General features: G+C 48.5%; 1 protein-coding gene across 5 annotated transcripts in view; it reads right to left on the bottom strand.

Annotated features, from left to right (window-relative positions):
- Positions 1-9,513: 9,513 nt before the first annotated feature.
- Positions 9,514-14,938, bottom strand: part of Bcl11b (B cell CLL/lymphoma 11B) — an 87,729-nt gene continuing 82,304 nt past the window's right edge. For all 5 annotated transcript variants that reach the window (XM_026781010.1, XM_026781009.1, XM_026781008.1 and 2 more), the window contains one exon: positions 9,514-12,114. In XM_026781010.1, the coding sequence (XP_026636811.1) occupies positions 10,103-12,114 (2,012 nt within the window). In that variant the 3' untranslated portion in view covers positions 9,514-10,102. The remainder of the gene's footprint in view (positions 12,115-14,938) is intronic.

Raw genomic sequence — 14,938 nt, forward strand, 5'->3', positions numbered from 1 at the left:
GATAGATAGATAGATAGTAGATAGATAGATAGATAGATAGATAGATAGATAGATAGATAGATAGATAGATAGATAGGTGATAGATGGTAGATTGATAGACAGATAATAGATAGACTGACAGACTGATAGATAATAGATAGATGATATATAGAAGATAGATAGATAATAGATGATAGATAATAGAATGATGATGATGATGATGATGATAGATAGATAGATAGATAGATAGATAGATAGATAGATAGATAGATAGATAGATAGGTAGACTTGTCTACAAGCCAATAAGATGGAAGAATTTTCTCACTTGAGGATTCCCTTCCCAGGTAGCCCTAATTGAGTCAAGTTAACAACAAAACAAAAACAAACCAAAAAAAAAAAACATGACCCAGAACACCTACCCAATCCAGTGGCAGATCCTAGAAGTTAGTCACCTATACCCAACGAGATCTTAAACTAGAAATTTATCATCTCACCTCTTTTGATGTGAGTCCAAGACACCATCCTGTCCTCGCCCTCCTGAACAGCTTCAGTGAATAAATGCATGGCTAGATCTTTGTCTGGACTGCAGCTGCTTCAGGATAGTTTTCTAGAAGAGAAGTCGTTGCAGGGAGTAATGAGAAAGATGAGATGATTCCTACTGTGGCAGGTACAGGAGGGGAAAGGCATTTGCATACTGTCCACTGCTGTGGGGGAAACTTACTTACGTGTCTCCTTCCCCCAACCATCTGTGCCCAATCTACATTTACACATTAAACTAGGAATCTGCAATCATAGCACCCAAACATTCTCTAGCCTTTTATGTTTGTAAGATTTGTTTTATTTTTACTTGTGTGCATTTATGTGTATCTGTGTATGGGTATGTGCACATGTGAGTGCAGTGCCTGCAGAGGCCAGAAGAGGGTGGTGGAAGCCAAAGAGCTGGCACTGGAGTCAACTGTCAATCCCTCAACATGAGTTCTGGGAACTGAACTACAGTGTGTGCTCTTAACCACTGAGCCCTCTCCCAGTCCCCTTTTCTAGCCTTTAAAAAGTCAACATTATCCCATACACAGTTTCCATGGTATTACCAAAGTCTCTAGTCCCCTCCTTTCAGGTAGATGGAAATATTTCTTAATGAGAAAGCTCTTCTTCATTCATTTACTCTTTTGTTGCCAAGCAGAAAAGCTGCTGTTAAAACTGCCAACATACATGTCATGAATAATGAGTATTCTCTCCTCATGCATAGTAAAGGGATGCTTCTGCTCCTTTTTTCCCTTTGGATGCTGGGAAGCTTACCTTCCATTTACGGTTTAAGTATACAGTTCTATTTTTGTGAGTGTGCACATTTATTTTATTTTCCAGTCTCTCAGATCCTGGTGTTCTGTTGCTTATTTGTGTCTTGTATGTTTCTTACTGGCCTACTCAGACCCTTGTGAATCAAGGACAAGCACCAATTATTAGTAAAGTATGGAACACAATGACGTGACCATCCAGGCACCTAGCTTTTACCTCTATCTGGGAATCACTAATAATTACACCTAGCATAGTTTTCAAGAGTGGCATTGCCATTATCAGATCAAACACTCAGATTTTCATTTAGGCCCTGATCCACACTAGCCCAGAGCCTTCCAGGGAGAAGAGGGACATATGGTCGGAACATAATACAAATGATCAAACCAAACCCTCAACCATACTCCTAACACAGGCAAAGGCCAGGGGCGTGCTCATTGTGAAAGGTATTGGTGGGGCACGAGACTTCCTGACTACCTCTTGGCTTCCTCTGTTCACTTGGAACCCAGCCATTGTGCATCCTCCTCCATGCTGTGTAGGACATGGAGCAAACACATCCACACTCCATAGGACATGGAGCAGGCACTTGGCAGAATCTTGCTGATAGAGAAGAGACAGGTGAGTGGTGCTGTCCCTACCCCGGGTCTAATTTTTTGGATGAGATGCTAGCCAAGCCTTTGGAGACTGAAGTCTCTAGTGAACCAAAAAGTCTTCCTGGTGCAGGAGCTACACAACATCACTTGGGATTTGAACAGATAAATATCCCTCTATTTGTTCTAAACAGGGCTCCTAGGAGCACAACTGTACTATGGCCTAAGCCAGACATCTCCTATTTTACTGCTTTTTAATTATAAGAGGTTACAAAGATAGGATTACCATTTTTATTGTGGTCTAAAAAATAAACCATAGTAAAGGGAGACATGAGCATGGGGGCCACTTGCTCCAGCTTCCCACTGAGCCCTATCAGTCAACATGGCCTTCCCAGCTAAGATGCAGTGAACTCCATGGCAGGCTGCATTGCCTGGCCTGGAAGTGTGGGCCACCAGGTGGGGACTCAAGAGAGTGGAAGGAATAAATGAACAGGGAGGTGGACAGGTAGTTGGATGAGTGGATATACGGAGAACCTGCTCTGCCCGCTGAATAATTCCTGAAAGGCTAGACTTTTATTTACCGCTAACTTCCCTTAGTATCTGACGTGGCAAAGGGTCTTTGATGTTTATAAAGTGAACAAACTTGTGGGTGGGGGTATGAGATGTTTGAATGAGTGAATCCAGGGAGGTGGGTAGATGGATGGATGGGTGGTTCAGTTGGTGAGTGGGTAATGGATGAATGTTTGGATGGAAGGTTATGTGGATGAATGCATGCATATGTGGATGTATTCAAGAATCAACGACTGGACAAGAGGTGCTTTGGGGCTTTGGAGGTGGTTCCTATTCCTATGTTCACTAGGAATCTACTAAATGACTTCCAAGGATTCCATTCAACTCTAGGATTCTGCTTCCCTATGAACTTGGCTATGTTCTTCCAGCCGCCATGAAGTTTCTCCCTCATCCCATCTGCTGTGTAGTTTCTACCCTCTGCAGACGCACCTGCTCTCCCTCACTTGCCTTCCTGGGGAACCTTCAATCATCTTTGGAGGAGCAGCCCAGTTTCCCCAGCTCCCCTGCCCCCTGGTTCATCTGCTTCTCCCTCTTTGTCACCACTTCATCTGTCGCCCACACTACCTCGTCCTAAAACCCTCCTTATCCTGCTTCTCTTCTTGAGAGCGAAAGACAAGCCAGCCGGAGCCCTCCTTGTGTTCCCACTTTTGACATCCAGCTCAGTCCTGGCTTTGGGAATTAAATTGGTTTCCAGGTTGAGCCTGCTTTGACGTCTTTTAAGCATCCTCGATGGTTTGCAATCAGAATCCGATGAAGCCGTTTTGAAGAATATTCAGGGCAGGCAATTAGTGGCTCAGGCTTCACCTGCACAGAGTCAGCGTTTTCATCCTCCCCGGCTTGAAAGTTACATGAGATTCATTATGTATTTCCATCACATTAACATAAAAAGTCCCATTCATCTAGTTTTATCTCCAAAGCAGACAAGGAAATTTTCTCATTTTAATTGCTGGACCTTGCAGCTCAGAATGGGGTTACTAGAGGTGCCCAGAAACTTCACAGATGCCCAAACCACAACAGGATGGTTGGAAATTTCAGAGACCCTATGATTCATGCCATGGAGGAAGCCTTCAAATCACAACCAGCGAGTAGGGTGTTCTGTTCTCAAGGCTTTCTCTCTCTCCCAGTGTTTGGAGTCCAGGAAGCCCACATCACCCTTGGGGGCTTTCTGTCTGAAGGCAAAAATAATTCCTTCCTGTTGTCTTTACTATACAGATAAAGAAACAGAGACCCTGTAAAGGGAAGGGATTGACCTGAGATCATAAAACCAGTTATCAAGGAAACTGGTAGGAAATGGATCAAACTCTCGCATTGCCCTACTCTGTCCTCAATTTGTCAGTGTAAGCCAGCTACTCATCGGAGGAATTTCTATGACTCAGCCTGATCATTTGTTTCCATAGCTCAAAGAAGGGGGTGTCTCTCCAAAAAGAGCTCACTCCGTGAGTTATTGGAAGACACTGGAGCATTTCAGTTTGGCTATTCACAGAGGTCTCTGGGCAGGAAACACCAAGGCTCAGAAACCTGTTTCTAAGCCAACTGGGGGAAAGGCTGTAGAAAAGGAAAACTTCCAATCTGGAAATTCTTGTCTCTTAAGCTCTAGACCCAGTTCCCCAAACCTAGTCATACTCCATGCGGCATCCAAGGCAACAGTTCAAAATGTTCTTCTTGTCCAGCAGGGTGACAGGTTCTTGGGAGGATGCTGACTTGCGTGGGGTGAAGACAGGATGGAGAGAAGCACAGCACCCCTGTTCTCCTGACATCTCTGAAGGTGGAACCCCCAGCGCACCTCGGCGACAAAGCCCATCTATTTCCCTTCACTGCTCCCTCCCAGTGAACGCTCAGCTCATGACAGCCTGAGGGCTTGCAGGGCGATTTCAGGTGAAAGTCCCTTGGAGATCAGGAAACTTGAGAACAGGTCAAGAACCCTGGGGACCCTTCTTTCTTCTCATGTAGCTCGGGTGCGTTCTGGTCCTTGCTTGTGGAGAAAACCCTGTGTTCACCCATGTAGACGTACCTAGAACTCTGCCTTCCTCCATGCAGCTGCTCTGGGCTCAACCTGGGAGAGCCAAGTTAAGGGTCATTCCCTACGCAAGGTTTGACTTTGGTGAACCCCCAAAGAGAGTTTCTTTCACTATACTAACAACCAACCTAAGAGAAGAGAAGAGAAGGGAGACATCCTGTGAGACAGTCAGAGAGGCTGTCTGGCCTAGAACCCTCGTTCTGCACTTGGAAAACCAAAAGTATCTGCACAGAACGGCTGGCAGGGGTCCTGTACTCTGGTGCCCAGCTCCTGAGCGTACCTGCCTGCCTGCCTGCCTGCCTGCCTGCCTGCCTGCCTGCCTGCCTACCCTCTTTCTCTCCTTCCTCCCCTCTTCCCTCCCCCTTTCTCTTTATTTCTCTCTCACACATGATCTTGCTATGCACCCCAAGCTAGCCTGGAGCTCATTATTGGAAGCCAGGTTGGCCTCGAACTTAAGACCCTGTTGCTGCTTCCAGAATGTTGAGCTTACAAGACCCCACCATAATTAAATATTTCCAGTCAAAACAAATACAAGTCATTTCATGTGGTTCGACCTGGAATTGAATTGAGCTCAAGAGTCTGCAGGTGACCGGAAGTTCTCTGAAGAAGCTGCATCTACTAACCTCACCACAGGGTCCTTGGCGGTGACTGAATAGAGCTCGTGGCATGGACAGTCCATCAAGATCAAAATTATCTTTGGCCGTCTTAAACTACGCTTCATAGCCGCTTCCGTTTTCTGTTTTGGTTTGTTCCTTGTTTTGTTTTAGATGAGGTCTCACTATGTGCACACATTGTGTATAGCCAGGGCTTACTTAGAACCTGGTTTCCAAACCTCACCGCTTCGCAAACTCCTCCTGGCCACGGGCTTAAGGTGTGGGTCAGGAGGGAAACGGAGAAAGACCTTCAACCCCCCCCCTTAGAAATCAGCTGACCATTACCCACCTTTAAAAGACACAGAAAAGGACAAGTTTGGAGATCAAGTTAAATGTCCCAATTTATTTTCATAACTTGAAACCAGAACAAACTTGGTTTTGAACAAGCGTACAAATGAAATGGCAGACACATGCTGAACTCAACATTGTGACATTAAGGGGAAAAAAAAAGAGGTCCAAAATCTTGTACAGAGAAGAAAAGGAACAATCAATATTTTCCTAAGCCGTATTGAAATGACCTCCTGTCATCTCAACGTTTTATCCATAATTAAAAAAAAACAAGTGCCTGTTTTTAAAACAGAGCACAAATACCAAGCAATAATAAATAGCTCCAAACTTGTTGTAAGAGACAAACCCTCTAGGCAAACAACAAAAGCTCATACGATAAGTAATAGAAAAGGTAATAAAAATATTTCGCCTCGCCAGTACAAAAGCAAACAGCTGAAATCAATGTGCCTTTGCTATGCAGGGCTGATACAGAGAGCACCAAAATCACGGATTCACCTGCGTTCAACAAAACCTCGGACGGAAGGGTCAGGTGGAAGGCTGTTCACCTCGGGGTTCACATTTTGCTTAAAGTAAGCCAGTCTCCTCTCCCCTCCCCCTCCCAGGATGACCCTCCAATGGCAAGTGGCAGGTTCGAATTGGGGGCAACTTTGGGTAAAGTCTTGGCAGTGTTGAACCCGACCTGAGGTCGGTTGGCTCACCCATGCTACAGCCCTTTGACTGGGTCACCTGCTCCAGGGAGGTGGATGGGTTGGTTTTTCTCTTTGATAAGAGAAGCAAAATTCTCTTCTCTCTGCACTGGGCAGAGACAGACAATCCTTGTGCTTTAGGATGGCTTAGTCCTGGCATTCTGGTGAGCTGGTGAGCGCTGGCTAGCTTTTATGAGCACAGGAGAACCACACAGAGGCTTCCAGGCAGCTAACAGGGCAGCGCAGGGGCAGGGAGGTGGGAGGACTGGACCTTGGGGCAAGCATACGGGACACTGAGACCTAGGCGTGGCATCCCACTCGGCCCCCATCCTTGAGCTTCGCAAAGGCAAGTCAAATGGGAAACAGTGAGACAGACATTGCATTCGAGGGACCTGCCTGGAAAGATGCACGGCCATGCTTTCATAACCTGAAATGATGGTTTCTTACGTTTCCTGAAATTTAAAAAAAAAAAAAATGGCTTCCTGATATAGATATTTTTGAGAAGTGTATTATTCCCTCATCCAATAAACAACTGCTACTTGGCTTTAGAAAAAGGGTTGGTGGGGAGGGGACAAAGAGGGGGAGGAAAATTAAGGATGAAATGAACAGACTAGAGGATTGGCGGAGACTGGAGGAGGGTGGAGAGGGAGCGCGGAAGGGGAGAATGATGAAAAGGCACAGAATTCCTTCATCCCAAGCCCTCACCATTCTGAAACCGATGGAATTGCAGAGGAACGCAGCAAAGCCGAGAAGGAAAGCGAGCGAGTGGACACTCTCCGTGACAGAAGGACCTGTGTTTGAGGCCCTCCTCAGTCCCTCCTGCACCAGTCTCAGTGGCAGAGGCTCCCCTGAGCCCAGCTGCTCCTTCCAGAAGCTTTGCTTCATCCAGGTCTGCTCAAGGGCAAAGGCAGCTGTGGATTCTCTCTCTGCTCTTGAGGGTGGTCAGGGGGCAGAGGGGGCAGCCACAGTAGCCACAGCAGCGTAGGGAGGTGACCTGGCTCTCTCACCCCTACCCCTGCCACCCTTCCCATCTGCTTGTGGCCGCACCAAGGAGGCCTGAAGCAAAGTTCGAGCATTCAGATGCCGAAGCCAATTCGGACAGAATATATACAACTAAAATGACTTGTGAACCAAAGATTTGACTCTTTACTTTTGTGTCTTTTTCTTTTTCTTGGAGGTTGTCAAACAACCCTTTTTTATCTCCTGTACAAGAGGACTTAACAAGACAAATGTGGGTGAGGTTTTTTGTTTGTTTGTTTGTTTTGTTTTGCAATATTTTATCCTGCCAAATTAAAAAAATATATTATGGCAGCCTGTTTGTTTTTGGTTTTTTTTTTCTTTTTATTTCCAAATTCACTAACAAAAAGGTACATTAAATCCCTTTAAAAGGACAAGCTTACAGTTAAAAAATTACAAGCTCCGGTAAAAATACAGCGAGCGCCTACATCATATGAACCGACCGATATATCCATTCCAGAGGGGGGGGAGAGAAAAATAAGCACAGGTCAGAAATGGGATTTGTTTTCTGCAAAGCAGTAACAATAGTAAGCACTTTTTTTCTACATACTTTTTCTACACGGTGTAGCAATCCCCTTTTAATCCCCAAATACAAGTTTCTATACATTTGTTTTTCGAAATAAAAATTCAACACCCAAGGCAGAAAAAAATGTCCTAAAACTCCGACTTTACAGTTACCATGACGACAGATTTCATAGACCCACCATTTAAAACTTACTGCAACGGTTTCAAGGAAAAGAAAAAGGACTTTTTTTTTTCTCATTTTGTAAAATGCCCAGGCATTCTCAATTATTACAAATACTGGTCCACTTTGACAGTAATCAAGAAATTTCAATATATATAATGTATACTAAAACCCCGTCACCAAAAGAAAACAATATACACATAGCCATGGTGGCTTTTTCTGTATAACCTATTAAGCAAACTTTGAAAATAAAATAAAATTAAAAAAGATCGCTCCAACACACATACACACAATTTCTTTTACCCTTTTATGTATCCAATACTGTAAACGTGTTTTTAAGACAGAGTGCACTAAATTTAAATTTAGGGAAAAAAATTAGCCATTGTTCCTGAATTGTTTTGTTGTTTGTTTTTTCATTCAACGATATCGGCTTGTGTCACTTGAGTTTTAATTCAGCAGTAAATCACCTCCACTCCACATCTAAGCAGCGTTGTCCCAAAAACAAAAGGGGCTGAAAACAATTCGGCAAATGGATGCCCAGGGCTGTGCTGGGGTTATTTCTTCATTTGATTGGGTCTTATGGCATTTTCATGTCCTCTATCTTCAACTGGGAATTTTTTTTTAATTGAAAGTAAATGTGGCTTTGTTTCTAAAGAATGTACTTTTCTTGTTTGCTTTTTAAAGTCTTTTCATCTCAAAAAAAAAAAGAGTTTTGCATTTGTCTCAAGAGACTCAAATAGGAAGATCAGTTTTCAAGGCACGCGCATCAAATTGAATGGCAGTAGAGAAACTGTCCAATAAATTATTTAATTTTGTTCTTTATAGTGCCAGTATTGTGAATGCCACGCTTAGCAATACTGACACTCAATCTCAGCTGTCCCTTACAGTTTAACCCACCTCTGGGCCAAAGACAAGAATATGCTGCAATTTCTTGTTTAGAAGCCATTTAATTTAAATGCAAACAAAAGCTTTAAAGTGCGGGTCAACAGAATTCAAACATCAAATCCGAACAAGTCCAATGTATAGGATGTCCCAACTAATTGGAGGAAGGAAAAAAACAAAAATTAACAATGGGAGCAGCGTGGGGCACCTTGGATGGTACTCCTCCCAGCTCCTCCAGCAAGAAACCAACAGGCAAGATTTCCCTGCCCAACAGTGCTGCCAGCACTAGCCAAGGGGCCCTGGAGGTAACTCCCTAGGTCATCATCAGGGCCAGTTGTCTGCTTGGGACATGGCCAATTACCAACCACTGTAGCAATGGACATCTGGGATTTAGCTGTAGGCCGGGGAGCGAAAGAGTGAGAAGCCTAAAAGAACATTGTTAAGTCGCTTCCTGCCACCACAGGCCACCACTGTCTACCCAGTAGGTACCCTCAGCCCATTTTATACAGCCAAATCTACAGCAAAGGGCAGAGATACACTAAGCTCCCCAGAAAAGGGCAGTATCTCCTGGTAACACACAATTGCAGGAGGCTGAGGCTGTTCCTAGAGCCACCTGGGAAAGTTTCTCGGGGTCCCGAGTGCAGGAGAAGCTCGCTTGCCACACGCCCCTCCCTCCAAGTTTTCCTTCCTAACATGAAAGTTGAATTGCACACAGAGAAGATCTCTGCGACTCAGGAGGACATCAGTGCTAAATCTCCAATCGGATGCTAAAACAAAGTGCTACAATGTTAAAGATTGTAATCCGCTGTACATCCACCTCCCAAAAAAAAAATTTTTTTTGAAAGTCACGCCCACCCCGAAAAAAAAAAAAACCCACATGCCACTTTTTATTTTTTTTTTTTAATTTCAGGACAAAAGTAAATGATGAAAAGGCAAACAACTTTAAAAGTCATTTAAGTGTTGGCTTCTTGACAAGAAATTACACATGCTTAGCTTAAATTTCAAAAAAGCAGCACCCCCCCCACACACACAAAAATTATAATTTAAAAGATAGCTTCCCTCTACGTCACTTGCGAGTCATTGCTCAAACTACTACTGGGTTATTAAAAAATGAAGGGATGGATACCCAACGAAATCTTTTAAAGGAATTTAAACAGAAATAATAATAATAATAAGTACCTGCACATACATGCCAAAAAATTACAAAACCCAATAAATACAGAAAATATTGCACAGTTAAAAGGCTCCACAATTTTTTTTTTTTAATTTTTACTGCCTTAATCAACCCTCAGGTTTCCATAGGACTTCGCAGACACAGGTTAGGTTGGACTGCCGCCTCCCTGGGCCCCGGGGACACAGAGGCCAGTCCGGTCACGGGTCCCATTGGCGATGATTGGCAATGGTCACGCTGTACAGACGCACGCGGTGCCCCCCTGCACACGCGCTTAGCTCCTCTCGGCCTGCTCGATTTTGACATCATTAGTCAGCAAGTGTTCACCGTGCCACTTTTTCATGTGTTTCTCCAGGGTGCTGTAGACGCTGAAGGGCATCTGGCAGATGTCGCAGCGGTACACCTCCTTGCCGATCTGCCCATGCGTCTTCATGTGGCGCGTGAGCTTGCTGCTCTGCGCACACGCGTAGTTGCACAGCTCGCACTTGTAAGGCCGCTCTCCGGTGTGGCTTCTCCGGTGCACCGTCAGGTTGCTACAGTTCTTGAAGACCTTGCCGCAGTACTCGCACGTGTCGCTGCGGCGGCCCTCCTTGGAGCTCGGCCGCCCAGGACCAGGGCCACCCAGGTGAGGCGTGCTGCCCCCGCTCGCTGTGCCGCTGCGCCCCGATAGCCCACCATCCAGCAGGTCCCCCGGCGGCGTGGAGAAGCGCAGGCTACCGTTCTCGGACGAGTGCTCGGACGACGTGGCGAAAGGTGACTGGCGCGCGTCCGTGAAGCCCAGGAACGGGTCCTTCATGAAATGGCGTGAAGCTGCGTAGCCCACAAGCCACTGCGAGTACACGTTCTCGGATGGGATGAGCGCGGCGGGCGGTAGCTCCAGGTCCTTCTCCACCTTGATGCGCTTGGCCGCGTGCAGCGCAGGGCCACCAAGCCCAGGGCTGGGCAATGGTGCAGGCTTGCGTGGGAAGAGAGCAGGAAAGGGCTCTGCGCCTGGTGCAAAGGCCCCACCACGCCCGTTCACCGCACCCGGTGCACCTGTGTCCCCACAGCCACCAGCACCCGTATCACCCGCATCACCTGCACGCTTCAGGAAGGCTCCACGCTTCTCCCCATACTGTGGCAGAGCGCCCAGCCCCGCGTCCTCCATCACCTTGCCCAGTGCCAGCGCTTTCTCATCCGCCAGCGCTGCGGCTGCGGCACCTGCACCTGCCACGCCGGGCACGCCACCCCCGTTTTCACGGCCACGACCCAGCTCCGAGTCCATACTGAAGCTAGACTCAGGCCGGCTCTCATTCTCCAGCAGCAGTTCCTCTTCTTCCTCCTCCTCGTCCTCGTCGTCCTCAGGCTCGGGGCCCAGTGATGGGTCGCTCTCGTGGTGACGGAAGTCGCCATCAGCCGCTTTGAGGTCTCCAGGCAGCTCGCTGGTGCCTGGCTCTGGGGAGCTGGCAGCCGACAGTCCATCATCAGAGCGGCCGGCCAGCGAACCTGCCTTGTGCATGTGCGTCTTCATGTGGCGCTTGAGCTTGCTCGCCTGCGAGCACGCGTGGTCGCACAGCTGGCACTTGTAGGGCTTCTCGCCCGTGTGGCTGCGCCGGTGCACGATGAGATTGCTCTGGAATTTGAAGGTCTTGCCGCAGAACTCACAAGACTTGCTCTTGGCGGGAGGCTGTGGCGGCGGCGTGCCCGCAGGCATGGGTGGCAGCGGTGGCGTGCTGAGAAACGGGGACTTGGGGCTGGGCTGGAAAGGGTTCAGCAGCCGGTGCATAGGGTTGCCACGGCCTGGGGACACAGGTGGCGGCGTGGAGCTGTTGCCAGCCAGTTCTCGCAGCCGCCGCGAGAAGTCCATGGCGGGAGAGTCTATGGCCATGGGGTTCAGGCGCATGACTCGGTCGAAGGCACTGGGGTGCTGGGCCACGAGCCCCATCTCCTCTGCACTGAGGCGGTGTGGGTCCAGGTGATGGCGCGGCGGTGGGCTGAAGAGCGGCGGCGTACCTGGCAGGCGGCCCTCGCCGAAGCCGGGGTGGTCCCGCAGAATGGGGCCCGTCATGCGCAGCAGGTTGAAGGGGTTGCTGTCCCCAAGAAAATTCATGAGTGGGGACTGCGCTACGGCCTCCGGTCCGAGCGGAGGCGGGATGGTGAGCCTGGGCGTGAGCGAGCTGCTGGCTGGCCCGGGCTCCAGGTAGATGCGGAAGCCGTGCGTGTTCTGCGCATGCTGCAGCAGAAACCAGGCGCTGTTGAAGGGCTGCTTGCATGTTGTGCAAATGTAGCTGGAAGGCTCATCTTTACCTGGGGAAACACAAAGGAGAAAAGCAGAGCGTGAGCAGCTTCCAGGAAGCTGGGGTACCCACAGGGTGGACAGGCCTCACTGCGTCCACCCACATCGCTGAAGACAAGATCTATGGGCAGACCCAGGGAAGCCTTGGAGTCATTCGTGCAGCAGAGGGGTAGACAGGCCTCACTATGACCACCCAGACGGCAGGAAACAATGGGATTTATGAGAAGGCCCCAGGACTCCAGGGACTCACTTTTGCAGCCTAGAAGTGGACAGGCCTCACTGCGTCTACCCAGACAGCAAGGGACAACGGGATCTATGAGCAGGCCCCAGGTCACCAGGGAGTAGCTTGCATTCAATAGGACTGGCTTTGCTTCCCTTAAAAGTGTTCATCTTTTCATCATTTTGGGGACCAGAGGGGAGGGAATGACAATGGTTACATTATGTAAAAGCCAGCCAAGGTAATAAAGCTCACCTCTTCGCCATCTAGACCAGGGTTTTCGACTCTGTCACTGTTGACATGTAGACCCCACCCTCATAATTCATTGCTGGGTGAAAAGGAGGTAGAAGGCCTCACAGAGTAAATGCCAATATCCCCACCCTCCACTGATGCGCACAGGAAAGTATACACGTCATAAAAAGTCTCCCGTGGGATAAAAACTCCACCTTATCCTCCCCTTGGGGACTACTGACTCCATTGCTTTGCAAACTTAATTTTTTTTTTTAACAGAAATTGCTATGAAGCTAGCTCTGTGGTAGAATCTATGGATGAGGCCTTACATTCAATTCCCAGTGCTGCTAGAGACAGACATCCAGATAGCGCTATGATACCTCGCCTACATTTGAGATTTTAGCCACAGGAAATTTCTGTGTCATGGGCCAGTATCTGTGCAGGAAATACTGTCCAATAGAAACCCAGATATGTGAAGCAAGACTAACGCAGTTCAGAAGTCTGCTGTTCTGTGAAAGCCACCCTTACCTATGGCCTCACACACACACACACACACACACACACACACACACACACACACACACACACAGTGTGGAAATCAGCTCCACAGTCCCTGAGGAGGGCAGAAGGTGGGAGATGGGGCTTTAGCCTAAAAGAGTGGTTTGAAGTCTTCCGCCAGAAGACAAAGGAATGAGAGGAGGTGGCCAAATGTGACAGCAGTCAGGACGGACAGCCACACGTGTTGATTTGTTACAACCGGCTCGGGTGACACCAGTAACAAATGCTAGTGGACACTAGTGGCCCCAAGCCAAAATACCATGCACATGTCAGTTCCCGGGGCAGTCGTAAGATGGAGGCTGGACCTTTCGTCTGTGGTAGTTGACCTCGATGTGAGGCCGCATTCTGCCTGCCAGAACCTTCCTAATGCTTTAGATGAGTAAGACAGGCGTGGACAGGCCTGTCTGCCTTCATCGGATGCAGCGGCTCAGAGGGGGTAAGAATAGGCCTCTCATTCCAGACCTGGCACAAAGCATGGCAACCTCAGCCTCGAAAAGCCCCTCTCCTCTGTTTAAACTTGCCTGTATCAAAAAGGCACCAAGTCAAGAGTTTCAAACTCCCGAGCAAAGCCAAACATGAACAGTTACCACGCCCCGCAGCAGACAGCGCCACAGGCACGGACCTGACAAGCCCCCATCTTTGCTTACCCCAGCCTACCCAGGGACTTCTATAACCCTGGGTAGACAACACTTCCACTTCCACTAATTACATCTCCTAGTTGGCTGTATCCCTTGCTGGGTATCTACGTTCTGAAAAGTCTGTCTCGGCCTCGGTTTCCAATGTGTGCCTAAGTCAGGCCTCCAGGGCCCACGGGAAAGTACTATGCCATTGTGGGGCAGGACTGGGATTCCCTCTGACCGTGGCATCGGCAGGCCCAGAGCAAGCAGCACTGGAATCAGAGACATGCTTTTGCAAGGCAGGGATTATCCCACAATCCCCTGATAGTGTATCTGCGGGTTTGGCGTGGTAGGAAGTAAAGCAGAGAGAAGGAGGGGAATAAAAGAATCCTGAAGTCCAGCGCCATTCTGCTGTCTATGTGTGTTCCTGTGTGCAGAGAAGTATGCGTGTGCATATACATGCTTGTGATGGCTAGAGGGCAGCTTCGGGTGTCCTTCCTCACCAAGTACCATTTTAGCGTTTTGGAGACAGGGTCTCTCCCAGGGACCTTGGGCTCACAGACTAGGCTAGGCCGGCTGGCCAGCATGCCCCAGAGATCCTCCTCTGCCCACCTCCCCAGCACTGAGAATACAAGTGAATGACTCCACCCCTTGCTTTGTATGTGTATCTAGGGATTAGACTTCGGTCCTCATACCTACGTGGCACGCCTTTGCAGAAAGCCACCTCTCCAGGCCTCACCCCAGTTTTGCAAACTGCCGCAGGAGCACTGGGGATACAGCGCGATGGTAGAGTGCTGGCCTAGCAGACATGAGCTCCAACGGACAATCCCCAGTCCCAGCCCCTCCGGCCAAACAAAGTAGCAGGAAAACAAAAAACCAATCAGGGAAAGCAGAGGCTATTGCCCTCTCCAGGTGTCCCAGCCTGTCTAGATGGGTCTGTAATCCACACAGGACCCCGAAAAGGGAGTCTTCCATCTTAACCGAGTGTCACAAGGCCTGGGCAGCCAAGATGCTCAGGATCAGGGCCTTCCTTCAACTAACAGAGGAGCAGTGCCTCCCAAAGTCCTGACCCCCCCCCCCCATGCTCAGCTTATTAGCTAATGTGCTTCAGGGACAGGATGCCCTGCCTCAGACAGCTCACACGGAGCTGGCCAGAAGACAGATTAGACTCCTTCTCACACTGTGTGTGTGTGTGTGTGTGTGTGTGTGTGT

Source organism: Microtus ochrogaster, chromosome 1 (assembly GCF_000317375.1).
Source record: "Microtus ochrogaster isolate Prairie Vole_2 chromosome 1, MicOch1.0, whole genome shotgun sequence".
NCBI lineage: Eukaryota > Metazoa > Chordata > Mammalia > Rodentia > Cricetidae > Microtus > Microtus ochrogaster.